The 26,358-nt window shown below is 39.5% G+C and overlaps 1 protein-coding gene and 7 pseudogenes across 1 annotated transcript; 7 read left to right on the top strand and 1 right to left on the bottom strand.

Moving 5' to 3' along the window:
• Window positions 1-4,053: 4,053 nt before the first annotated feature.
• On the bottom strand, window positions 4,054-26,358 carry LOC117161732 (uncharacterized). Its single transcript, XM_033343469.2, has 4 exons — window positions 26,221-26,358; window positions 9,080-9,420; window positions 5,217-5,327; window positions 4,054-4,294 (listed from the first exon to the last, which is right to left on the bottom strand). Exons 1-4 carry the CDS (start codon window positions 26,356-26,358, stop codon window positions 4,054-4,056), a joined length of 831 nt encoding a protein of 276 aa, XP_033199360.1.
• Window positions 11,459-11,573, top strand: LOC117161765 (5S ribosomal RNA; annotated as a pseudogene).
• LOC117161760 (5S ribosomal RNA) lies at window positions 13,788-13,902 on the top strand (annotated as a pseudogene).
• On the top strand, window positions 16,117-16,231 carry LOC143303209 (5S ribosomal RNA; annotated as a pseudogene).
• Window positions 18,446-18,560, top strand: LOC143303208 (5S ribosomal RNA; annotated as a pseudogene).
• Window positions 20,774-20,888, top strand: LOC117161764 (5S ribosomal RNA; annotated as a pseudogene).
• LOC117161763 (5S ribosomal RNA) lies at window positions 23,104-23,218 on the top strand (annotated as a pseudogene).
• On the top strand, window positions 25,428-25,542 carry LOC117161762 (5S ribosomal RNA; annotated as a pseudogene).

Raw genomic sequence — 26,358 nt, 5'->3', positions numbered from 1 at the left:
TCCAGCGATAGGAAAGTAGATTTGAGAACGAATCTGCCAACGAGCGATTTCGCGAGTCTCTCATCGTGTGATCAGTCTCGATACAGTACACCACTTTTACGTGGTTGAACTTTTCATGCGGAACTTTCATCGGAAGAGCCAGTTACGTCGGTAACTTTTCCAACGGGCGCTCTTTCGAGCTAGCGTTCGATGTTCGAATCCACTGAAAACTTTCTCCATCGGTGACAAGGAAAACGAACAAGAAAACTGTATTCTTTACAGCCAAAAAGCCAGGCAATCGAATCTCATAATTTCGCGGCAAAAGAACGATTATTTGTTCGAACGACGAACATAGTTCGCGAACTGGCGGCGACTGCTATCTCTACAGTGCTCGTCATTGACAGCGATGATTCCTGCATCGATCAACCATTAGCCACGGTCCCGGGGGTAATTTCCTAAATTAAATTCTACCCAATCCGTAATAGGGGCGATAATCGGTCATGATTTACTGCTAATAGAAATTAATCATTTCCAACAAACTCTCGCGGCGATCCTCCGCGAATGGTTTATCTGTCTGTTGTGGCAGGAGAGAAACGCGAACAACATTTTCCAAGCGTTTCAGCCACAACGAGAAAGAAACGGGTGAACAAAAGACGCGATGCTGAGGGCAGAATTTGTCAACAAGCAAATCAAACGTTGCGCGGTCAAAAGGTTGATTCCCTTAAATTATGGATCTATTGTGCTCGCCGCTTTGCGACTGGCGATACCGGTAATTCCAAAAATGTGCTTTGAAACGCGTCTTATACATAAAAAACGACGTCGCCGATATCGTTACGGCGGATGAAAAGCGTGGCGGCGAAAAAACTGACGGAGGCCGTGTAGACGGAAGGGAAGGACGAAGAGAAGTAGCTCTTGCTTCTTTCACCCGGGGGAATTGTGGTTAACCGTACGGAATCGGTAGCGTCGTGGAAAAGAGGGTTGTTATAAGCGGCCTTACACCACGCCCGGCTTGGCCCACGAACTGGGGCGGTGTCACTGTCACGGAATCGATATCTGTTCGCTGCTACTGAATTTTATTCCGCGGATGAGACAAGAAAAGCGACTAGCTCTGCCCCTTCTTTACCGATCGTTTTGTTATCTCTTCTTTTCCCTTTGCTCTTTGTGCATGCACAGTCTGACTGGGAAATAAGGGAGTTCGTCTTTGCTTTAAGTAAGTTCTATAACGATCACAGGTCAATGACGTTTTAAGAATTATGTATAAGTAATATTTTCGCTTTTATTTACAAAAACGAAAAATTAATTCATTACATTTTTAATAACATTAAGTTGTTATCTCGTTGATACCGTTTAACTTTTGACTGAAAGGAAGAATGTTTGTTAAGAAATTATTTGACTTTTGAGTTAGGTATTTGAAATTATCAACTTAAGAGATTCTTATAGGTATATATATATATAGTTAACCACAAAAATTTGTGCAAAACGTATAAAACGGCAGTTTTTCTAATTGGAATAAAATGCTATAAAATTTGACTGCAAAACTGGTGCGTTCTATATGAAAACAATTGAAAACTGTTTTATTATTGCTTTATGAAAGTATATTAGGAAATCAATATGGTACTATAAGCCTTTATATTTTTTATTTAAATAAAAATGGACCTCTTTTATGAGGCGTCAAAAGCTTTCGTGACTGACTGTACATCACGTAAATCATATTAATCGATGTGACAGTAATTTAATATGTCCGGCGTTTCGTATAATTCATGTACTCATCGTACCGCTGCTGCATATGACTTTTTCGATTAAGAAATTCGCACGTAGATGCCAGTGTGTGCTCGTCCATTCCTCCTATTTCGAAGATTCCAAATTCCAATAAAAAGTTTACTAAAAACACCTTTCAGGTGTGTAAGTATCCAGAAGAATGCTAAAGGAAGATACTTAAAATAAAATGAAGAACTTTTGCAAATACTGTCAATGTTTAGATTAAGACAGTAGCTTTTCAGGTTATATACTTTTCAGATAAGTTGCACAATACGAATGACAATGGACAAATATTCATTTTTCTATCGACTTGCACACAGTCGAGCTCGCAGAACAAATTGGTTCCACTTATCGACTTAAGGACATTGTATGACGCGTCTGACTACATGGGCCGCGTTCTACTAGCTTAAGTTGGAAAATATGTGCCTTCTTTCACTTCGTTTCCCATCCATGGGTATTGGTCGCTTTACAAGGATCGAACGTCCGACCACGTACAGGGCCATTCTACTCACTCATCTACTTACTGTGCTATTCTACTTCAGCGACGTAGGGTCAACGTACAGGCTACGTACATTTCACGTCTGACTATGTGTCGACTCGTTCTACTCCATCCGTTCTACGCGGTCTGCTTGGAAATCAACGAACTGAGCTTATCTTCTGTTCGTGCCATTTCCTCGTCAAACAGAGCGACGATTCGAGTATACGTGGAACTGTGGTCGCGTAGAACAAAACATTGTCGAACGAATGGAGCATTGTGTAACGAACGTTGAGAGTATCGGTTGTTACGAGGACAAAATCTCAACAACTTTTCTGACGAGCGTAACAAGACGAATAGAAAGCCAAGACCCACGCATGTCCAACGATGCAAACGCGATCCGTTACGTATCAGAAATATCGTGCGTCGTCGAGGGTGAGGCTGTGGCCGATGACGTCACCGAATAAATCCAAAATCAATTTCTCCGGGAACGAGTCCCGGGGCTTTGGCTGTTGTTCATCGTTGGAAACGGCGTCGCGTCGTTGGCCAGAAACATACAACAATTTTTCATCTCTTATCGTTACCGTGGACGCGCCGTCACCGCGTGGCAAAGCGGAAACCAGTGACAATCGATGCGTGCATGCGGAGTACCGAACCGAAAGGAATGAAAACGGCCAGAGAAGAAAGAAAGGAGAGGGAAGAGCAGACAGAAAGAGAAGGAAGAAAACGAGAGGATATTCGTGTAACGGAATCGGCGAGGATTCAGGTTTGTTAAGTCCCTCGCTTAAAACTTTTGTATCAATATTTATCTCTAATTGCTTGGTTGGAACGAACTACGACGCATTCTACAGCGAGCTATTAACAAATGTTTCCATCTGTTAAAGTTGTATAGTTAAATCGAAGCAGACGTGTACGCCACAACACCTAGCGATCACGCAAATCGACAAAGCCACGAAACCAGCTAAGCCGACTTATTCGCGCGATTATCTATTTGTAGTTGCCTGTACGAAACAGTTTTCCCGATTTCGTGTAATATTCGGCTCGACGAAGTACGTAATCCTGTTATATCGAATATATTGACCCACGGTGTAACAATATTACAAAGAATCGTTATTATCGATTGGAACTGGTGAACTGAACACAGCCGGATGCCATAGCAGGCCTTATCCACACTCGTTTATTTCATCCCTTGCTTCGATTCCATCTACCGCTCTTGCTCTGCCGATAGGTAAGCTCATCCAATTACCGAAAATGCAGCTGTGTACGCTACTACGTTCCGGATATTGCTATTTTTGAGACCGACTCGCGTTACTTACACGTCACGCGATACTATTCCCCTGCTGCTGCGCTTCCTTTCAACTTCTTTGCAGAACGTTCGAGGGGATGGTACTCCTGGATATTATCATCGACGTTATTTGCAGTGCCATTAAAGTTCAGCGATCACTGTAAGCTTTCGTATTCGATGCCATTAACACATTACGTTCCGCGCCAATTCCGTCTGCGCCATTCAAATTCTCACATTTATTAAATAAATTGAGTTCCATAATGGTTAATGCCAAATTACTAATTATTTAATTTTGCGGTTTCTTACGCGAATAGACCAGTTCTACGTCTCATGAGAAAACACACATTCATATCGAAAAGTAAAATACACATAATACGCAGTTTTCCTTCTTGCCATAGGCAAAATATCAAACTGCTTGAACGAAAAAGTCGCGCAGTACGGAACGTGCTAATATCGAGAGGGACGAGAAGATTTGTTTCGCAAATCAAACCGACTTCTCGTCCAGATATTCCGTGAGAACACCCCTTTGGAGTTCTAGCGGCGTAGAGCCAGCGTGTTATTTCATGTTGTACCTGGCCCAGTCTCCGAAAGATTCAACCGTATCGGCATATCCTGGCGGAAGTTGAGGTCGCCGCGTCGCTGATGTGTCGTATTTCCCGAGGGCCATGTCGATCAGGGAGAAACTGCATCCGGCGTACATGGAGGCGCAATCATGGCCCTCATGGCCTGCTTTGTGAGCTCTGCTATACGCATGATGCTCCTCCGGCTCATGAGCGAACAGCCGCTTCAAAGGGAAGCTGTAACAATCAGCAGGAAGGAAATGGAAGGTTGTCGCTTGTCTCTGCGACTTCGAGGAACTTGCCAACTGCGCGCGGTGGCGGATTACGAGAAATCGAAGCGGATCGATGGGATCTTACTACTATTTATATCGAACAATGTCAGGAATTTTCGAATGATCAATTCGGTAGAATGACAGCGTTTTTTCACATATTCACTGCACTAAATCGTTGCAAAATTTTCAACATTCATTGTACTTTGTTTCTTGTATACTTTTGTACGGTATATTTAACCTTTTGCGGATGTCGCTACAGTGGCGACGTTTGAAAGTTCTTCCCAAAGTCGGATGTTTTCACAATACTAGCGGTAAATATTTATTACTCCGATCAGTTGGTAGCGCCAACAGAAAAAGACAAGCAGAGTTTGGCTAATCTATTAACTAGTTCGTTACATCGTAACAAATGATAAGTTTAGCCCGAGCTGATTAATTTATCATTATACAACGACTAGATGTTCGTTTCAATTATGACTTCCTTGATAGTTGCTCTAAAAACGAGAAGAATACAAAAAACGTCGAACGAAATGCACGAAAGTGATCTTAGTATGTATAAAATTCAACGTGATTTTTTGCACGAGCAACGAGAGAATAGCGTGACTTAGGCTACATAGGGGTTGAAATGCGTGAAATATCCACGAAGGGCAACCTTTTAACCTTATTTGCTTAATAAAATTCGTCTCCATTGCCTCGGTCCGCCTCTTTCTCCGGCGAAACGAGATTATTCCGAAATCCCATCGATCCCCGACTAAAGCCCACTCCCTCGAATCCGAATGAAGAGGAAGAAAGGAATCGCGGATGGGAAGCGGGGAACCTTTCGAATCCGCGCGCTGCTGGAACTCCTTTTCTTTTTTACTCCTTTTCCCTTTGCCCTCTGTGAACCTTACGAGAATGATATCCTCATCATCTCTTCGATGAGAGTGTTTCCTTTGGGCATCAGCCGCTGAGAGGCCTCGCAGAGCGCTCGGAACACGCACGTTCTCCCTTCGAAGTTCATCCTGAAAGAACCGGAATATTAGAATGGAGAAATAAATCGGGAAGAGAGAAGATATCCCGATCGTGATCCGAGTTACCGACTATTCTTATGTTATATCGGCATAGATGTGGGAGGAAAATTAGAAACGATGAGTAAATTACGGATCCCTGTGCGTTTGTGAGAAATTTAAAGATGCAGGAACCCGCAGAATGCATATATAAAATAAAAAATTCAGTACTCAAATAGATAAATAAATAAAATATTCAAAGAAGAAAGATGAAAAATGTTTTATGTTAATCGATTTAGTCGCGTTATAATCTTCTGATGTACGTAATTGTGATAGATAAAAGCTGGAGTCGTAGCTGTTCGATTCATTCGTAGTTTTATAATTGAAATGTATTTGGTTAAAAATAAGAAAGTACCCGTATACTTTTGGACAATTATGTACCTTAAAATAAATAATTATTTCCAGCATGGCGAAAAATATCCAGTAAAAAGTTTACTAATACTCATATGAAAACACGTAGTAACTCGAATTTTCTCTTGTGCACTGTATGTGTAAAAGTAATATGTTTTTATATAAAATAATATAAAAATGGATTTTGTAGCAGAATTATTTGCTAATATATTCATAGCAATATAAGAAATGTAAATTAGACCGACAATGAACCTTTTAATAGAATGGAGACTAGCAAAAAATGCAGACTGTGTTTATTTCATCCCCGATTTCGAGGTAACGCATTTTAGAATTACTCGACACGAAAGAAAAGAAAGAGTGTGGACGGTGGCAGAACGCGTATTAATGTATCCTTTCGGCGATGAACAAGCGTCTGGTTGCACGTGGGGACGGATAAAAGGGGCGGCACGATGTTTTCTCATCTGGCCGACCCTTCTTCCAGAAAGATTAAAGTTTCCTTTGAAGCAACGTTTCAAAAATTCGTTGCGCGCTCCCCAATAATTTCACCCTTGATTTGAGTGGTCGCCAAGTTGCGATCGATCTTAGAAAGTTATTATGCAGGGTAAAGTATGAAAGTTCCTGCGACCTATGATCCACGTCGGCATGTATCAAAAAATGACAAATTAAATTTTTAGAAATATAACGAAGGAGTTATTCGTTGCGATAGAAGAAGGCTATTGACAATTAGTCCTAATCTTTTTTTATAAATTCCCAATGACTTTTTCATTTCTTAACGTTATTGGCGTATTTTTTTCAACAAGAAAAATAGATTTAAAACGATATCAAGCTTGTTTGCACTTATTTATAGAAATCATATTTTAATATCAAGCATCTTTGTATTTATTTGCATTCATTTGGCAAGGTAAAACTTTTTCACGATACTGTAAGAAGGGCTTGGACTTACCCTGTTTGCGAAATATTCTTCGACATTAGTCGGGACTTTTATTGAAATACGTAATATTTACTTGAGGGCGCGGAGGGTTGGAGAAGAGAATATCGTGAAGGAAACGTACGGCCGCATGAAATAAAGTCGTATCCTGTGATCACCAATTCGGATAAATGCTTGCCATTAATTCAGAAAGATACCTTGAAAGGGAGAACAGAGTCTTGCGGGAGCGAATCGAAAGAGACTGGCTGAGATTACTACTAGGATGGTTGCTGAGTTCGCGCAGGCGATCTCCTTGCGTGTTACCTCTCTCTTCAAATTGTTTCATCTGTAATATTATGGTTTTCCTTGACGAGGCTTGTCTACGTCCTATCGCCCAGTTTATTGGAATTTCCTTGTTAATTGCCTTCTAAAACGCACGCCCATCCGATGCATACGTGAAACTGCGATTAACCCAATACTATACGATACATCTGCCCTTCAATTTGGTACTATTACCATCATAATACATCAAAGGTGATTCAGTGGGCCGTTCCAACAGACACTCTAAGTATCTGATTAACGCACAAACGCAGTCACGCGCTAATTTCCATAATTCCTATTCGACAATTACACACTCCTATTTCTGCGTAGAAATAACCAATTCATAACATTCCTGATTTCAAGCTATAGTTACACGATGGATAGTAAAAGCTTTCTGACAATTTTCTCGCTGAAGATAAATGCACCACTACCAGGTGAAAGCACGGAATACGCGAACAAATAGGAAGCCATTTTCCTGCGCCCAAAATTGATTCTACACGCTGGATAGAGGTAGTTGGCGTAACATAACGCAACAGTGGTTTTCAAGGAGACGGTTCACAGTAGTGTTAAAGCTGGTTAAGGTTGGTATGAGACAGAAGACGGCGCATCGTTCAACGTAGAATCGCTGCTGGGATACTAGTTGGAGTTGTTTCTGAATTATCCTGCCGGATCATTTCTCTCTTTCAGGGCCAACGACTACAGCAGAAGTAGGTTTCCTTTATTTTTCTTCTTTCTTCGTGTCCTTTTTTTTATAACCGGATACTTTATGTCCAACAAAGACGAGGGAGGTGGTTTGATTATTTTCCTTGGCCGAGATAGAAACAAAATATCATAGAACGTATTTGACGTAATACTACATAGAATTTTTTTGGAACACGATTCTCGGTTTTGTTTAGTTGCGATTTCACAAAACAAGTCGGGCAAGAGCCGATATTTTTCTTCGTCTTACCGTCAATTTCAACGCGCTTAGACACTTTCATCCGCCGAATTCCCTTCTGTCCGTCAATACGTCGACGTTTTACACTAACGCGACCGAAATACATCATCGCAGATGACACGGGAAAAAACTGAGACGGCTCGACGGCTCTCCATAAAGGCGGACGACTATCGTTCGATCACGTCCAGACTCCTAAAGCCGCCGTTACATTTTATTATAGAGGCTGCCACTCAGCCCGGCGCGAAAATTTATTCGTCTCTACGATTTTCAAATGGGAGAAGATCGCCGCTTTTACGCCACCAAAATGGATACATCCTCTTGAGGATACTTTATAGGAGTCAGCAAAGGCTCTGTTTAATTTTTTATCCTGTATGCTATCATCTTTCCACTTTTCTAGCTAACTTATCCACACGTCTTTTACTTCTGGCGGCAGAAAACAATCGTAGTATAGCAAATCCGGCAAATGTGGAAATTGTTACGGTGAATACGTATTACTAGCGCACGAAAATATCCGAGTATCTTCAATAATAAAACTCTCTATTGCTTTGTCGCGGAACATAGATCGACTACTTGACAGCCAAAGTAGTATTCCATGTGTTTTTATTTCTCTTCGACCCCATTACAGCACGCGAAAAAAACGTCATAGAGCGCTTGTTCAACGATGTAGGAAAGCGTTTCGCTCAGCAAAACAACGTGCTACTTCATTCTAGACGACGAATCACGCACTCTACTGTCTTTTTATACCATTAGACATCGCTCTAACTTAAGTCCATTCTGACCTCACCACGCGCAGGCCGCAGCTACTTTTCATCCACATTTTCACTCTTTGCCTAGCTCAACATCAAATATTTTCTCCGTTTTGTGGCTTATTAAACGAATTTACGACTACCGAAATTATTCGGCAGAATTCTTACGAATGACGAGCGATTGCGAATTAGATATACACAAAAATATATAAAACATTCGAGCTGTACAGTATCTGTTGTTATATCTAATAGGTTCTTCTTGCTTAATTATTTTCTCAAAAATCGGAATTTCCGTAAAAATATGCGGTCTAAGTGTAAAATACGCTGATATTGTTTTCCGTAAAACAGGACATCGTGTATAGTTTCTATTATTTTATATTTAATGACTGCCTGCCTGCCTATAATCTTAGCTACCTTCCTAAAAAATTTCTGCTCAGCAACTTACGCGTTCATAATGGTCTCCAGTTTGTTGTAGAGTTGCCTGCGATGTCTACGTTGCAAGTAATAGTAGTCTGACTTGTGGTACTTGCTTTTCCCTGGTTTCACGTAATATTTATCGTTTCTGTGCCATCCGGAATATTTCACGACGTTCTTGTTGATCGCGTTCACCGTCGAATGATGACCATATTTCTTCAGAGGTTTAATCTCATCGTGTCTCAATTGTAAAAGGGGTTCTAGAGCCGGCTTGCTTTCGTTTGGTAGGTCGTACGAGATACCCCAATTGACTCCTTCCGTGAAAATGTTATCGTCCGGTGTCAGAGTATGCACGGTAAGACATAGAGCGATCTGCAAATAATAGCAAAACCATCAATGTGAATTATTGAAATATGTATAATTTTGTGTGCTGGACTGGGTTAAATGCGTAGTAGAGATACTTGTATGTGAGTGTCAGTGTGTGGAGGTATGCGTGTGCGCGGCAGCGAAAACAGATAAATGTAAACTGTGTTCAGTCTGTTAACAATCGGGTATGGAAGAAAGTGCTGAGAAGCGTACAAGTGTGTATCGATGAATATCTGAGAAATCGTCCATAAAATAAATATATAACTATTCTAATTTTAATTCCAAGTGTAAATTTAGTATTCCTATAACATTATTTCGGCTATCAAGATCCACAATTCACATGACAAGATCCACATGACAATTATGCAAATGGATGTAGAAACAGCATTCCTAAACGGAACTATAAAATCGGAAGTATTTGTAAAACAACCTATGGGTTACGACGATAAAAGCGGGAAAGTATGTAAATTATCAAAGGCGTTATATGGATTGCGTGAAAGTTCAAGAGCTTGGTATGAATGTTTCGACGAGTATATGAGAAAATTAGGATTTCAAAGAAGTGAGAGCGATTTTTGTCTGTATATGAAGTATGAGAGCGATGATGTTATATACCTAATTCTGTTCATAGACGACTTATTAATATGTGGAAAATACAAAAGAAAAATCGATGAAATTAAAACCAAATTGTCAAATAAATTTGTGATGCAGGACTTAGATGAAGCAAAGACTTACTTAGGAATAAACATTGAATACGATCATAAGAAATGTGAGATGAAATTAGATCAAAGTAGTCATATAGAGTCATTAGTGAAACAATATAATATAGAAAATGGTGAACTATATTTTACACCAATGAAACAAAACTTAAGTTTAGCACCCGCACAATCAGCCTCAGACGACATAAGGTATAGAAATCTCATAGGAGCTTTATTATATATTAGTACTGGAACAAGATTAGACGTTAGCTATAGTGTAAACTATTTAAGTCGATTTCAAAACAGTTACGAAGGGACCCACTATAAATATGCATTGAGAATTTTGAAATACTTATATTTAACTAGAAAATTAAAATTTACTTATAAAAGAAATTTGAATGCTGAAGATATTGATTGTTTTGTTGACACTGATTGGGCTGGAGATAAAGTAAATAGAAAATCCACTACGGGATTTATCATAAGATTTTTCGGAAACGCAATTTACTGGAAATCGAGAAAGCAAAATCATCAACAGCCGCAGAGCTTTGTCAGAAGCAGTGCGTGTATAATAAATAAATAAAATTTGTAAAGAAATTATTGAAAAATTTCAAAATAATGATCGAGAGACCAATAAAAATTGACGAAGATAATGCTGGAGCGATTGCGATATCAAAATTTAGAAACTTAACAAAAAATTCCAAGTATATTGAAGTTCACTTCCATTTTATGAATGAAAGTTACGAAAATAAGAAAATTGACATTATAAAAGTAGACTCAGAAAACAATATAGCTGATTTTTTAACGAAGGCTCTAGGGAGAAACAAATTTGAAAATTTTAGATTACTTTTAAAAATGGTTTGATTGACTTATAAAAGGAAATGAATATGCAGCACAAAAATTAAGGAGGTGTATTGAGATATGTATAATTTTGTGTGCTGGACTAGGTTAAATGCGTAGTAGAGATACTTGAATGGCGGGGCAGGCAGCTACGCTCGTTAAGGCGCTGTACTGAAGACGACGCGTCGCGAGTTCGAATCCTCGGTTAATAGGAGCGCGACATGAAGGGACGGAAAAACCAAAATTTCTCTTAAAAGTACTATACTACAGGCAAGGGGCCAGCCCCCTCCCTTGCGTGTGTTGTGGATGTACTTTCTAGGAGTACTTGGTTAAATGTGCAGCTGGATGTTTAAGCACACAGGGGCCCGACGATGATCGCTCGCACTGGCTAATGTCCCGTCCGTGGAGGTTTTAGCCGGTAAGAATCCGGCACTACCTTCCGCCCGCCCCATAGGGTGGTAAGGTGTCTATGAAGATTTCCTCCACGTAAAAAAAAAAAAAAAAATTTTTTTGCCAACGCCCAAACCGCGTTGAGTGCACTCGTTCTCGTCCAATCACGAAAGTTAAGCAGCATTGAGCACGGATAGTACTTGGGTGACCGCTTGGGAACTCAGTGTGGCGTTGGCTTTCCACGGGGCCGCCAAGCAGTCTTGGCACGGCGGCTCTTTTGACGAGGCGCGGTGTGACATGGCCGCACACGGCTCCAATAGGGTAAGTATTGTGCGCTGGAGAGGGGGGCGGTGTATCGCTCGCACCGGTTCCCGAACCTCTCTCGATCACAGCCGGGACGGTCATCGTGGAGGTTTTAGTCGGTTGGAGTCCAGCCGACTACCACGCCGCTTTTCCCAGAAGCGGCCTGGTGTCCATGCGAATTTCCTCCACGTTAAAAAAAAAAAAAGAAACAAAAGAAGAGATACTTCTATGTCTCGCGGCGTCTCGAAAACAGATGAATGTAAACTGTGTCCAGTCTGTTAACAATCGGGTATGGAAGAAAGTGCTGAGACGCGTGCAAGTGTGTATCGATGAATATCTGAGAAATCGGCCATAAAATAAATATATAACTATTCTAATTTTAATTCCAAGTGTAAATTTAGTATTCCTATAACATTATTTCGGCTATCAAGATCCACAATTCACATGACAAGATCCACATGACGATTATGCAAATGGATGTAGAAACAGCATTCCTAAACGGAACTATAAAATCGGAAGTATTTCTAAAACAACCTATGGGTTACGACGATAAAAGCGGGAAAGTATGTAAATTATCAAAGGCGTTATATGGATTGCGTGAAAGTTCAAGAGCTTGGTATGAATGTTTCGACGAGTATATGAGAAAATTAGGATTTCAAAGAAGTGAGAGCGATTTTTGTCTGTATATGAAGTATGAGAGCGATGATGTTATATACCTAATTCTGTTCATAGACGACTTATTAATATGCGGAAAATACAAAAGAAAAATCGATGAAATTAAAACCAAATTGTCAAACAAATTTGTGATGCAGGACTTAGATGAAGCAAAGACTTACTTAGGAATAAACATTGAATACGATCATAAGAAATGTGAGATGAAATTAGATCAAAGTAGTCATATAGAGTCATTAGTGAAACAATATAATATAGAAAATGGTGAACTATATTTTACACCAATGAAACAAAACTTAAGTTTAACACCCGCACAATCAGCCTCAGACGACATAAGGTATAGAAATCTCATAGGAGCTTTATTATATATTAGTACTGGAACAAGATTAGACGTTAGCTATAGTGTAAACTGTTTAAGTCGATTTCAAAACAGTTACGACGGGACCCACTATAAATATGCATTGAGAATTTTGAAATACTTATATTTAACTAGAAAATTAAAATTAGCTTATAAAAGAAATTTGAATGCTGAAGATATTGATTGTTTTGTTGACACTGATTGGGCTGGAGATAAAGTAAATAGAAAATCCACTACGGGATTTATCATAAGATTTTTCGGAAACGCAATTTACTGGAAATCGAGAAAGCAAAATCATCAACAGCCGCAGAGCTTTGTCAGAAGCAGTGCGTGTATAATAAATAAATAAAATTTGTAAAGAAATTATTGAAAAATTTCAAAATAATGATCGAGAGACCAATAAAAATTGACGAAGATAATGCTGGAGCGATTGCGATATCAAAATTTAGAAACTTAACAAAAAATTCCAAGTATATTGAAGTTCACTTCCATTTTATGAATGAAAGTTACGAAAATAAGAAAATTGACATTATAAAAGTAGACTCAGAAAACAATATAGCTGATTTTTTAACGAAGGCTCTAGGGAGAAACAAATTTGAAAATTTTAGATTACTTTTAAAAATGGTTTGATTGACTTATAAAAGGAAATGAATATGCAGCACAAAAATTAAGGAGGTGTATTGAGATATGTATAATTTTGTGTGCTGGACTAGGTTAAATGCGTAGTAGAGATACTTGAATGGCGGGGCAGGCAGCTACGCTCGTTAAGGCGCTGTACTGAAGACGACGCGTCGCGAGTTCGAATCCTCGGTTAATAGGAGCGCGACATGAAGGGACGGAAAAACCAAAATTTCTCTTAAAAGTACTATACTACAGGCAAGGGGCCAGCCCCCTCCCTTGCGTGTGTTGTGGATGTACTTTCTAGGAGTACTTGGTTAAATGTGCAGCTGGATGTTTAAGCACACAGGGGCCCGACGATGATCGCTCGCACTGGCTAATGTCCCGTCCGTGGAGGTTTTAGCCGGTAAGAATCCGGCACTACCTTCCGTCCGCCCCATAGGGTGGTAAGGTGTCTATGAAGATTTCCTCCACGTAAAAAAAAAAAAAAAAAATTTTTTGCCAACGCCCAAACCGCGTTGAGTGCACTCGTTCTCGTCCAATCACGAAAGTTAAGCAGCGTTGAGCACGGATAGTACTTGGGTGACCGCTTGGGAACTCAGTGTGGCGTTGGCTTTCCTCGGGGCCGCCAAGCAGTCTTGGCACGGCGGCTCTTTTGACGAGGCGCGGTGTGACATGGCCGCACACGGCTCCAATAGGGTAAGTATTGTGCGCTGGAGAGGGGGGCGGTGTATCGCTCGCACCGGTTCCCGAACCTCTCTCGATCACAGCCGGGACGGTCATCGTGGAGGTTTTAGTCGGTTGGAGTCCAGCCGACTACCACGCCGCTTTTCCCAGAAGCGGCCTGGTGTCCATGCGAATTTCCCCCACGTTAAAAAAAAAAAAAGAAACAAAAGAAGAGATACTTCTATGTCTCGCGGCGTCTCGAAAACAGATGAATGTAAACTGTGTCCAGTCTGTTAACAATCGGGTATGGAAGAAAGTGCTGAGACGCGTGCAAGTGTGTATCGATGAATATCTGAGAAATCGTCCATAAAATAAATATATAACTATTCTAATTTTAATTCCAAGTGTAAATTTAGTATTCCTATAACATTATTTCGGCTATCAAGATCCACAATTCACATGACAAGATCCACATGACGATTATGCAAATGGATGTAGAAACAGCATTCCTAAACGGAACTATAAAATCGGAAGTATTTCTAAAACAACCTATGGGTTACGACGATAAAAGCGGGAAAGTATGTAAATTATCAAAGGCGTTATATGGATTGCGTGAAAGTTCAAGAGCTTGGTATGAATGTTTCGACGAGTATATGAGAAAATTAGGATTTCAAAGAAGTGAGAGCGATTTTTGTCTGTATATGAAGTATGAGAGCGATGATGTTATATACCTAATTCTGTTCATAGACGACTTATTAATATGCGGAAAATACAAAAGAAAAATCGATGAAATTAAAACCAAATTGTCAAACAAATTTGTGATGCAGGACTTAGATGAAGCAAAGACTTACTTAGGAATAAACATTGAATACGATCATAAGAAATGTGAGATGAAATTAGATCAAAGTAGTCATATAGAGTCATTAGTGAAACAATATAATATAGAAAATGGTGAACTATATTTTACACCAATGAAACAAAACTTAAGTTTAACACCCGCACAATCAGCCTCAGACGACATAAGGTATAGAAATCTCATAGGAGCTTTATTATATATTAGTACTGGAACAAGATTAGACGTTAGCTATAGTGTAAACTGTTTAAGTCGATTTCAAAACAGTTACGACGGGACCCACTATAAATATGCATTGAGAATTTTGAAATACTTATATTTAACTAGAAAATTAAAATTAGCTTATAAAAGAAATTTGAATGCTGAAGATATTGATTGTTTTGTTGACACTGATTGGGCTGGAGATAAAGTAAATAGAAAATCCACTACGGGATTTATCATAAGATTTTTCGGAAACGCAATTTACTGGAAATCGAGAAAGCAAAATCATCAACAGCCGCAGAGCTTTGTCAGAAGCAGTGCGTGTATAATAAATAAATAAAATTTGTAAAGAAATTATTGAAAAATTTCAAAATAATGATCGAGAGACCAATAAAAATTGACGAAGATAATGCTGGAGCGATTGCGATATCAAAATTTAGAAACTTAACAAAAAATTCCAAGTATATTGAAGTTCACTTCCATTTTATGAATGAAAGTTACGAAAATAAGAAAATTGACATTATAAAAGTAGACTCAGAAAACAATATAGCTGATTTTTTAACGAAGGCTCTAGGGAGAAACAAATTTGAAAATTTTAGATTACTTTTAAAAATGGTTTGATTGACTTATAAAAGGAAATGAATATGCAGCACAAAAATTAAGGAGGTGTATTGAGATATGTATAATTTTGTGTGCTGGACTAGGTTAAATGCGTAGTAGAGATACTTGAATGGCGGGGCAGGCAGCTACGCTCGTTAAGGCGCTGTACTGAAGACGACGCGTCGCGAGTTCGAATCCTCGGTTAATAGGAGCGCGACATGAAGGGACGGAAAAACCAAAATTTCTCTTAAAAGTACTATACTACAGGCAAGGGGCCAGCCCCCTCCCTTGCGTGTGTTGTGGATGTACTTTCTAGGAGTACTTGGTTAAATGTGCAGCTGGATGTTTAAGCACACAGGGGCCCGACGATGATCGCTCGCACTGGCTAATGTCCCGTCCGTGGAGGTTTTAGCCGGTAAGAATCCGGCACTACCTTCCGTCCGCCCCATAGGGTGGTAAGGTGTCTATGAAGATTTCCTCCACGTAAAAAAAAAAAAAAAAAATTTTTTGCCAACGCCCAAACCGCGTTGAGTGCACTCGTTCTCGTCCAATCACGAAAGTTAAGCAGCGTTGAGCACGGATAGTACTTGGGTGACCGCTTGGGAACTCAGTGTGGCGTTGGCTTTCCTCGGGGCCGCCAAGCAGTCTTGGCACGGCGGCTCTTTTGACGAGGCGCGGTGTGACATGGCCGCACACGGCTCCAATAGGGTAAGTATTGTGCGCTGGAGAGGGGGGCGGTGTATCGCTCGCACCGGTTCCCGAACCTCTCTCGATCACAGCCGGGACGGTCATCGTGGAGGTTTTAGTCGGTTGGAGTCCAGCCGACTACCACGCCGCTTTTCCCAGAAGCGGCCTGGTGTCCATGCGAATTTCCCCCACGTTAAAAAAAAAAAAAGAAACAAAAGAAGAGATACTTCTATGTCTCGCGGCGTCTCGAAAACAGATGAATGTAAACTGTGTCCAGTCTGTTAACAATCGGGTATGGAAGAAAGTGCTGAGACGCGTGCAAGTGTGTATCGATGAATATCTGAGAAATCGTCCATAAAATAAATATATAACTATTCTAATTTTAATTCCAAGTGTAAATTTAGTATTCCTATAACATTATTTCGGCTATCAAGATCCACAATTCACATGACAAGATCCACATGACGATTATGCAAATGGATGTAGAAACAGCATTCCTAAACGGAACTATAAAATCGGAAGTATTTCTAAAACAACCTATGGGTTACGACGATAAAAGCGGGAAAGTATGTAAATTATCAAAGGCGTTATATGGATTGCGTGAAAGTTCAAGAGCTTGGTATGAATGTTTCGACGAGTATATGAGAAAATTAGGATTTCAAAGAAGTGAGAGCGATTTTTGTCTGTATATGAAGTATGAGAGCGATGATGTTATATACCTAATTCTGTTCATAGACGACTTATTAATATGCGGAAAATACAAAAGAAAAATCGATGAAATTAAAACCAAATTGTCAAACAAATTTGTGATGCAGGACTTAGATGAAGCAAAGACTTACTTAGGAATAAACATTGAATACGATCATAAGAAATGTGAGATGAAATTAGATCAAAGTAGTCATATAGAGTCATTAGTGAAACAATATAATATTGAAAATGGTGAACTATATTTTACACCAATGAAACAAAACTTAAGTTTAGCACCCGCACAATCAGCCTCAGACGACATAAGGTATAGAAATCTCATAGGAGCTTTATTATATATTAGTACTGGAACAAGATTAGACGTTAGCTATAGTGTAAACTGTTTAAGTCGATTTCAAAACAGTTACGACGGGACCCACTATAAATATGCATTGAGAATTTTGAAATACTTATATTTAACTAGAAAATTAAAATTAGCTTATAAAAGAAATTTGAATGCTGAAGATATTGATTGTTTTGTTGACACTGATTGGGCTGGAGATAAAGTAAATAGAAAATCCACTACGGGATTTATCATAAGATTTTTCGGAAACGCAATTTACTGGAAATCGAGAAAGCAAAATCATCAATAGCCGCAGAGCTTTGTCAGAAGCAGTGCGTGTATAATAAATAAATAAAATTTGTAAAGAAATTATTGAAAAATTTCAAAATAATGATCGAGAGACCAATGAAAATTGACGAAGATAATGCTGGAGCGATTGCGATATCAAAATTTAGAAACTTAAGAAAAAATTCCAAGTATATTGAAGTTCACTTCCATTTTATGACTGAAAGTTACTAAAATAAGAAAATGGACATTATAAAAGTAGACTCAGAAAACAATATAGCTGATATTTTAACGAAGGCTCTAGGGAGAAACAAATTTGAAAATTTTAGATTACTTTTAAAAATGGTTTGATTGACTTATAAAAGGAAATAAATATGCAGCATAAAAATTAAGGAGGTGTATTGAGATATGTATAATTTTGTGTGCTGGACTAGGTTAAATGCGTAGTAGAGATACTTGTATGGCGGGGCAGGCAGCTACGCTCGTTAAGGCGCTGTACTGAAGACGACGCGTCGCGAGTTCGAATCCTCGGTTAATAGGAGCGCGAGATGAAGGGACGGAAAAACCAAAATTTCTCTTAAAAGTACTATACTACAGGCAAGGGGCCAGCCCCCTCCCTTGCGTGTGTTGTGGATGTACTTTCTAGGAGTACTTGGTTAAATGTGCAGCTGGATGTTTAAGCACACAGGGGCCCGACGATGATCGCTCGCACTGGCTAATGTCCCGTCCGTGGAGGTTTTAGCCGGTAAGAATCCGGCACTACCTTCCGTCCGCCCCATAGGGTGGTAAGGTGTCTATGAAGATTTCCTCCACGTAAAAAAAAAAAAAAAAAATTTTTTGCCAACGCCCAAACCGCGTTGAGTGCACTCGTTCTCGTCCAATCACGAAAGTTAAGCAGCGTTGAGCACGGATAGTACTTGGGTGACCGCTTGGGAACTCAGTGTGGCGTTGGCTTTCCTCGGGGCCGCCAAGCAGTCTTGGCACGGCGGCTCTTTTGACGAGGCGCGGTGTGACATGGCCGCACACGGCTCCAATAGGGTAAGTATTGTGCGCTGGAGAGGGGGGCGGTGTATCGCTCGCACCGGTTCCCGAACCTCTCTCGATCACAGCCGGGACGGTCATCGTGGAGGTTTTAGTCGGTTGGAGTCCAGCCGACTACCACGCCGCTTTTCCCAGAAGCGGCCTGGTGTCCATGCGAATTTCCCCCACGTTAAAAAAAAAAAAAGAAACAAAAGAAGAGATACTTCTATGTCTCGCGGCGTCTCGAAAACAGATGAATGTAAACTGTGTCCAGTCTGTTAACAATCGGGTATGGAAGAAAGTGCTGAGACGCGTGCAAGTGTGTATCGATGAATATCTGAGAAATCGTCCATAAAATAAATATATAACTATTCTAATTTTAATTCCAAGTGTAAATTTAGTATTCCTATAACATTATTTCGGCTATCAAGATCCACAATTCACATGACAAGATCCACATGACGATTATGCAAATGGATGTAGAAACAGCATTCCTAAACGGAACTATAAAATCGGAAGTATTTCTAAAACAACCTATGGGTTACGACGATAAAAGCGGGAAAGTATGTAAATTATCAAAGGCGTTATATGGATTGCGTGAAAGTTCAAGAGCTTGGTATGAATGTTTCGACGAGTATATGAGAAAATTAGGATTTCAAAGAAGTGAGAGCGATTTTTGTCTGTATATGAAGTATGAGAGCGATGATGTTATATACCTAATTCTGTTCATAGACGACTTATTAATATGCGGAAAATACAAAAGAAAAATCGATGAAATTAAAACCAAATTGTCAAACAAATTTGTGATGCAGGACTTAGATGAAGCAAAGACTTACTTAGGAATAAACATTGAATACGATCATAAGAAATGTGAGATGAAATTAGATCAAAGTAGTCATATAGAGTCATTAGTGAAACAATATAATATTGAAAATGGTGAACTATATTTTACACCAATGAAACAAAACTTAAGTTTAGCACCCGCACAATCAGCCTCAGACGACATAAGGTATAGAAATCTCATAGGAGCTTTATTATATATTAGTACTGGAACAAGATTAGACGTTAGCTATAGTGTAAACTGTTTAAGTCGATTTCAAAACAGTTACGACGGGACCCACTATAAATATGCATTGAGAATTTTGAAATACTTATATTTAACTAGAAAATTAAAATTAACTTATAAAAGAAATTTGAATGCTGAAGATATTAATTGTTTTGTTGACACTGATTGGGCTGGAGATAAAGTAAATAGAAAATCCACTACGGGATTTATCATAAGATTTTTCGGAAACGCAATTTACTGGAAATCGAGAAAGCAAAATCATCAACAGCCGCAGAGCTTTGTCAGAAGCAGTGCGTGTATAATAAATAAATAAAATTTGTAAAGAAATTATTGAAAAATTTCAAAATAATGATCGAGAGACCAATAAAAATTGACGAAGATAATGCTGGAGCGATTGCGATATCAAAATTTAGAAACTTAACAAAAAATTCCAAGTATATTGAAGTTCACTTCCATTTTATGAATGAAAGTTACGAAAATAAGAAAATTGACATTATAAAAGTAGACTCAGAAAACAATATAGCTGATATTTTAACGAAGGCTCTAGGGAGAAACAAATTTGAAAATTTTAGATTACTTTTAAAAATGGTTTGATTGACTTATAAAAGGAAATGAATATGCAGCACAAAAATTAAGGAGGTGTATTGAGATATGTATAATTTTGTGTGCTGGACTAGGTTAAATGCGTAGTAGAGATACTTGTATGGCGGGGCAGGCAGCTACGCTCGTTAAGGCGCTGTACTGAAGACGACGCGTCGCGAGTTCGAATCCTCGGTTAATAGGAGCGAGAGATGAAGGGACGGAAAAACCAAAATTTCTCTTAAAAGTACTATACTACAGGCAAGGGGCCAGCCCCCTCCCTTGCGTGTGTTGTGGATGCACTTTCTAGGAGTACTTGGTTAAATGTGCAGCAGGATGTTTAAGCACACAGGGGCCCGACGATGATCGCTCGCACTGGCTAATGTCCCGTCCGTGGAGGTTTTAGCCGGTAAGAATCCGGCACTACCTTCCGCCCGCCCCATAGGGTGGTAAGGTGTCTATGAAGATTTCCTCCACGTAAAAAAAAAAAAAAAAATTTTTTGCCAACGCCCAAACCGCGTTGAGTGCACTCGATCTCGTCCAATCACGAAAGTTAAGCAGCGTTGGGCACGGATAGTACTTGGGTGACCGCTTGGGAACTCAGTGTGGCGTTGGCTTTCCTCGGGGCCGCGAAGCAGTCTTGGCACGGCGGCTCTTTTGACGAGGCGCGGTGTGACATGGCCGCACACGGCTCCAATAGGGTAAGTATTGTGCGCTGGAGAGGGGGGCGGTGTATCGCTCGCACCGGTTCCCGAACCTCTCTCGATCACAGCCGGGACGGTCATCGTGGAGGTTTTAGTCGGTTGGAGTCCAGCCGACTACCACGCCGCTTTTCCCAGAAGCGGCCTGGTGTCCATGCGAATTTCCTCCACGTTAAAAAAAAAAAAAAGAAACAAAAGAAGAGATACTTCTATGTCTCGCGGCGTCTCGAAAACAGATGAATGTAAACTGTGTCCAGTCTGTTAACAATCGGGTATGGAAGAAAGTGCTGAGACGCGTGCAAGTGTGTATCGATGAATATCTGAGAAATCGTCCATAAAATAAATATATAACTATTCTAATTTTAATTCCAAGTGTAAATTTAGTATTCCTATAACATTATTTCGGCTATCAAGATCCACAATTCACATGACAAGATCCACATGACGATTATGCAAATGGATGTAGAAACAGCATTCCTAAACGGAACTATAAAATCGGAAGTATTTGTAAAACAACCTATGGGTTACGACGATAAAAGCGGGAAAGTATGTAAATTATCAAAGGCGTTATATGGATTGCGTGAAAGTTCAAGAGCTTGGTATGAATGTTTCGACGAGTATATGAGAAAATTAGGATTTCAAAGAAGTGAGAGCGATTTTTGTCTGTATATGAAGTATGAGAGCGATGATGTTATATACCTAATTCTGTTCATAGACGACTTATTAATATGTGGAAAATACAAAAGAAAAATCGATGAAATTAAAACCAAATTGTCAATCAAATTTGTGATGCAGGACTTAGATGAAGCAAAGACTTACTTAGGAATAAACATTGAATACGATCATAAGAAATGTGAGATGAAATTAGATCAAAGTAGTCATATAGAGTCATTAGTGAAACAATATAATATTGAAAATGGTGAACTATATTTTACACCAATGAAACAAAACTTAAGTTTAGCACCCGCACAATCAGCCTCAGACGACATAAGGTATAGAAATCTCATAGGAGCTTTATTATATATTAGTACTGGAACAAGATTAGACGTTAGCTATAGTGTAAACTGTTTAAGTCGATTTCAAAACAGTTACGACGGGACCCACTATAAATATGCATTGAGAATTTTGAAATACTTATATTTAACTAGAAAATTAAAATTAACTTATAAAAGAAATTTGAATGCTGAAGATATTAATTGTTTTGTTGACACTGATTGGGCTGGAGATAAAGTAAATAGAAAATCCACTACGGGATTTATCATAAGATTTTTCGGAAACGCAATTTACTGGAAATCGAGAAAGCAAAATCATCAACAGCCGCAGAGCTTTGTCAGAAGCAGTGCGTGTATAATAAATAAATAAAATTTGTAAAGAAATTATTGAAAAATTTCAATATAATGATCGAGAGACCAATAAAAATTGACGAAGATAATGCTGGAGCGATTGCGATATCAAAATTTAGAAACTTAACAAAAAATTCCAAGTATATTGAAGTTCACTTCCATTTTATGAATGAAAGTTACGAAAATAAGAAAATTGACATTATAAAAGTAGACTCAGAAAACAATATAGCTGATATTTTAACGAAGGCTCTAGGGAGAAACAAATTTGAAAATTTTAGATTACTTTTAAAAATGGTTTGATTGACTTATAAAAGGAAATGAATATGCAGCACAAAAATTAAGGAGGTGTATTGAGATATGTATAATTTTGTGTGCTGGACTAGGTTAAATGCGTAGTAGAGATACTTGTATGGCGGGGCAGGCAGCTACGCTCGTTAAGGCGCTGTACTGAAGACGACGCGTCGCGAGTTCGAATCCTCGGTTAATAGGAGCGAGAGATGAAGGGACGGAAAAACCAAAATTTCTCTTAAAAGTACTATACTACAGGCAAGGGGCCAGCCCCCTCCCTTGCGTGTGTTGTGGATGCACTTTCTAGGAGTACTTGGTTAAATGTGCAGCAGGATGTTTAAGCACACAGGGGCCCGACGATGATCGCTCGCACTGGCTAATGTCCCGTCCGTGGAGGTTTTAGCCGGTAAGAATCCGGCACTACCTTCCGCCCGCCCCATGGGGTGGTAAGGTGTCTATGAAGATTTCCTCCACGTAAAAAAAAAAAAAAAAAATTTTTTGCCAACGCCCAAACCGCGTTGAGTGCACTCGTTCTCGTCCAATCACGAAAGTTAAGCAGCGTTGAGCACGGATAGTACTTGGGTGACCGCTTGGGAACTCAGTGTGGCGTTGGCTTTCCTCGGGGCCGCCAAGCAGTCTTGGCACGGCGGCTCTTTTGACGAGGCGCGGTGTGACATGGCCGCACACGGCTCCAATAGGGTAAGTATTGTGCGCTGGAGAGGGGGGCGGTGTATCGCTCGCACCGGTTCCCGAACCTCTCTCGATCGCAGCCGGGACGGTCATCGTGGAGGTTTTAGTCGGTTGGAGTCCAGCCGACTACCACGCCGCTTTTCCCAGAAGCGGCCTGGTGTCCATGCGAATTTCCTCCACGTTAAAAAAAAAAAAAGAAACAAAAGAAGAGATACTTCTATGTCTCGCGGCGTCTCGAAAACAGATGAATGTAAACTGTGTTCAGTCTGTTAACAATCGGGTATGGAAGAAAGTGCTGAGACGCGTGCAAGTGTGTATCGATGAATATCTGAGAAATCGTCCATAAAATAAATATATAACTATTCTAATTTTAATTCCAAGTGTAAATTTAGTATTCCTATAACATTATTTCGGCTATCAAGATCCACAATTCACATGACAAGATCCACATGACGATTATGCAAATGGATGTAGAAACAGCATTCCTAAACGGAACTATAAAATCGGAAGTATTTGTAAAACAACCTATGGGTTACGACGATAAAAGCGGGAAAGTATGTAAATTATCAAAGGCGTTATATGGATTGCGTGAAAGTTCAAGAGCTTGGTATGAATGTTTCGACGAGTATATGAGAAAATTAGGATTTCAAAGAAGTGAGAGCGATTTTTGTCTGTATTTGAAGTATGAGAGCGATGATGTTATATACCTAATTCTGTTCATAGACGACTTATTAATATGTGGAAAATACAAAAGAAAAATCGATGAAATTAAAACCAAATTGTCAAATAAATTTGTGATGCAGGACTTAGATGAAGCAAAGACTTACTTAGGAATAAACATTGAATACGATCATAAGAAATGTGAGATGAAATTAGATCAAAGTAGTCATATAGAGTCATTAGTGAAACAATATAATGTAGAAAATAGTGAACTATATTTTACACCAATGAAACAAAACTTAAGTTTAGCACCCGCACAATCAGCCTCAGACGAAATAAGGTATAGAAATCTCATAGGAGCTTTATTATATATTAGTACTGGAACAAGATTAGACGTTAGCTATAGTGTAAACTGTTTAAGTCGATTTCAAAACAGTTACGACGGGACCCACTATAAATATGCATTGAGAATTTTGAAATACTTATATTTAACTAGAAAATTAAAATTAACTTATAAAAGAAATTTGAATGCTGAAGATATTGGTTGTTTTGTTGACACTGATTGGGCTGGAGATAAAGTAAATAGAAAATCCACTACGGGATTTATCATAAGATTTTTCGGAAACGCAATTTACTGGAAATCGAGAAAGCAAAATCATCAACAGCCGCAGAGCTTTGTCAGAAGCAGTGCGTGTATAATAAATAAATAAAATTTGTAAAGAAATTATTGAAAAATTTCAAAATAATGATCGAGAGACCAATAAAAATTGACGAAGATAATGCTGGAGCGATTGCGATATCAAAATTTAGAAACTTAACAAAAAATTCCAAGTATATTGAAGTTCACTTCCATTTTATGACTGAAAGTTACTAAAATAAGAAAATGGACATTATAAAAGTAGACTCAGAAAACAATATAGCTGATATTTTAACGAAGGCTCTAGGGAGAAACAAATTTGAAAATTTTAGATTACTTTTAAAAATGGTTTGATTGACTTATAAAAGGAAATAAATATGCAGCACAAAAATTAAGGAGGTGTATTGAGATATGTATAATTTTGTGTGCTGGACTAGGTTAAATGCGTAGTAGAGATACTTGTATGGCGGGGCAGGCAGCTACGCTCGTTAAGGCGCTGTACTGAAGACGACGCGTCGCGAGTTCGAATCCTCGGTTAATAAGACCGTGAGATGAAGGGACGGAAAAACCAAAATTTCTCTTAAAAGTACTATACTACAGGCAAGGGGCCAGCCCCCTCCCTTGCGTGTGTTGTGGATGTACTTTCTAGGAGTACTTGGTTAAATGTGCAGCAGGATGTTTAAGCACACAGGGGCCCGACGATGATCGCTCGCACTGGCTAATGTCCCGTCCGTGGAGGTTTTAGCCGGTAAGAATCCGGCACTACCTTCCGCCCCATAGGGTGGTAAGGTGTCTATGAAGATTTCCTCCACGTAAAAAAAAAAAAAAAATTTTTTTGCCAACGCCCAAACCGCGTTGAGTGCACTCGTTCTCGTCCAATCACGAAAGTTAAGCAGCGTTGGGCACGGATAGTACTTGGGTGACCGCTTGGGAACTCAGTGTGGCGTTGGCTTTCCTCGGGGCCGCGAAGCAGTCTTGGCACGGCGGCTCTTTTGACGAGGCGCGGTGTGACATGGCCGCACACGGCTCCAATAGGGTAAGTATTGTGCGCTGGAGAGGGGGGCGGTGTATCGCTCGCACCGGTTCCCGAACCTCTCTCGATCGCAGCCGGGACGCTTTCCCCAGAAGCGGCCTGGTGTCCATGCGAATTTCCTCCACGTTAAAAAAAAAAAAAGAAACAAAAGAAGAGATACTTCTATGTCTCGCGGCGTCTCGAAAACAGATGAATGTAAACTGTGTTCAGTCTGTTAACAATCGGGTATGGAAGAAAGTGCTGAGACGCGTGCAAGTGTGTATCGATGAATATCTGAGAAATCGTCCATAAAATAAATATATAACTATTCTAATTTTAATTCCAAGTGTAAATTTAGTATTCCTATAACATTATTTCGGCTATCAAGATCCACAATTCTCAATATGAATATTCTATCGCTTCGTCGTGTACGTCGTGATAATTCAGACGGTGAATAGACCCACGTGATATTATTTACGATGTGCACAAAGATTGGCTTTATTGCACATTTTAAAATAAAATTGGTCACGATGGATATGGAAACCGCAACCATCGTCGCTGTGTTACTAGCAGACTAAGTATGACGGGGGCAGAGAATGAAGAATTTATTGAACTTACAGAGAAAGTCGAGCCTTCGGGGAAAACGACGTATCGTTTTTTCCTCGACAAACGAGTGTCCCGGTCCGAGTTCACTTGATAATCTCTTAGCAGGACGCAGATTATTAAAAGAAGGAAACAACGTTCGTTTCGACTCAT

Source organism: Bombus vancouverensis, chromosome 9, assembly GCF_051014615.1.
Source record: "Bombus vancouverensis nearcticus chromosome 9, iyBomVanc1_principal, whole genome shotgun sequence".
In the NCBI taxonomy this organism is placed as follows: domain Eukaryota; kingdom Metazoa; phylum Arthropoda; class Insecta; order Hymenoptera; family Apidae; genus Bombus; species Bombus vancouverensis.
This window is presented reverse-complemented; position numbering and strand designations above follow the sequence as displayed.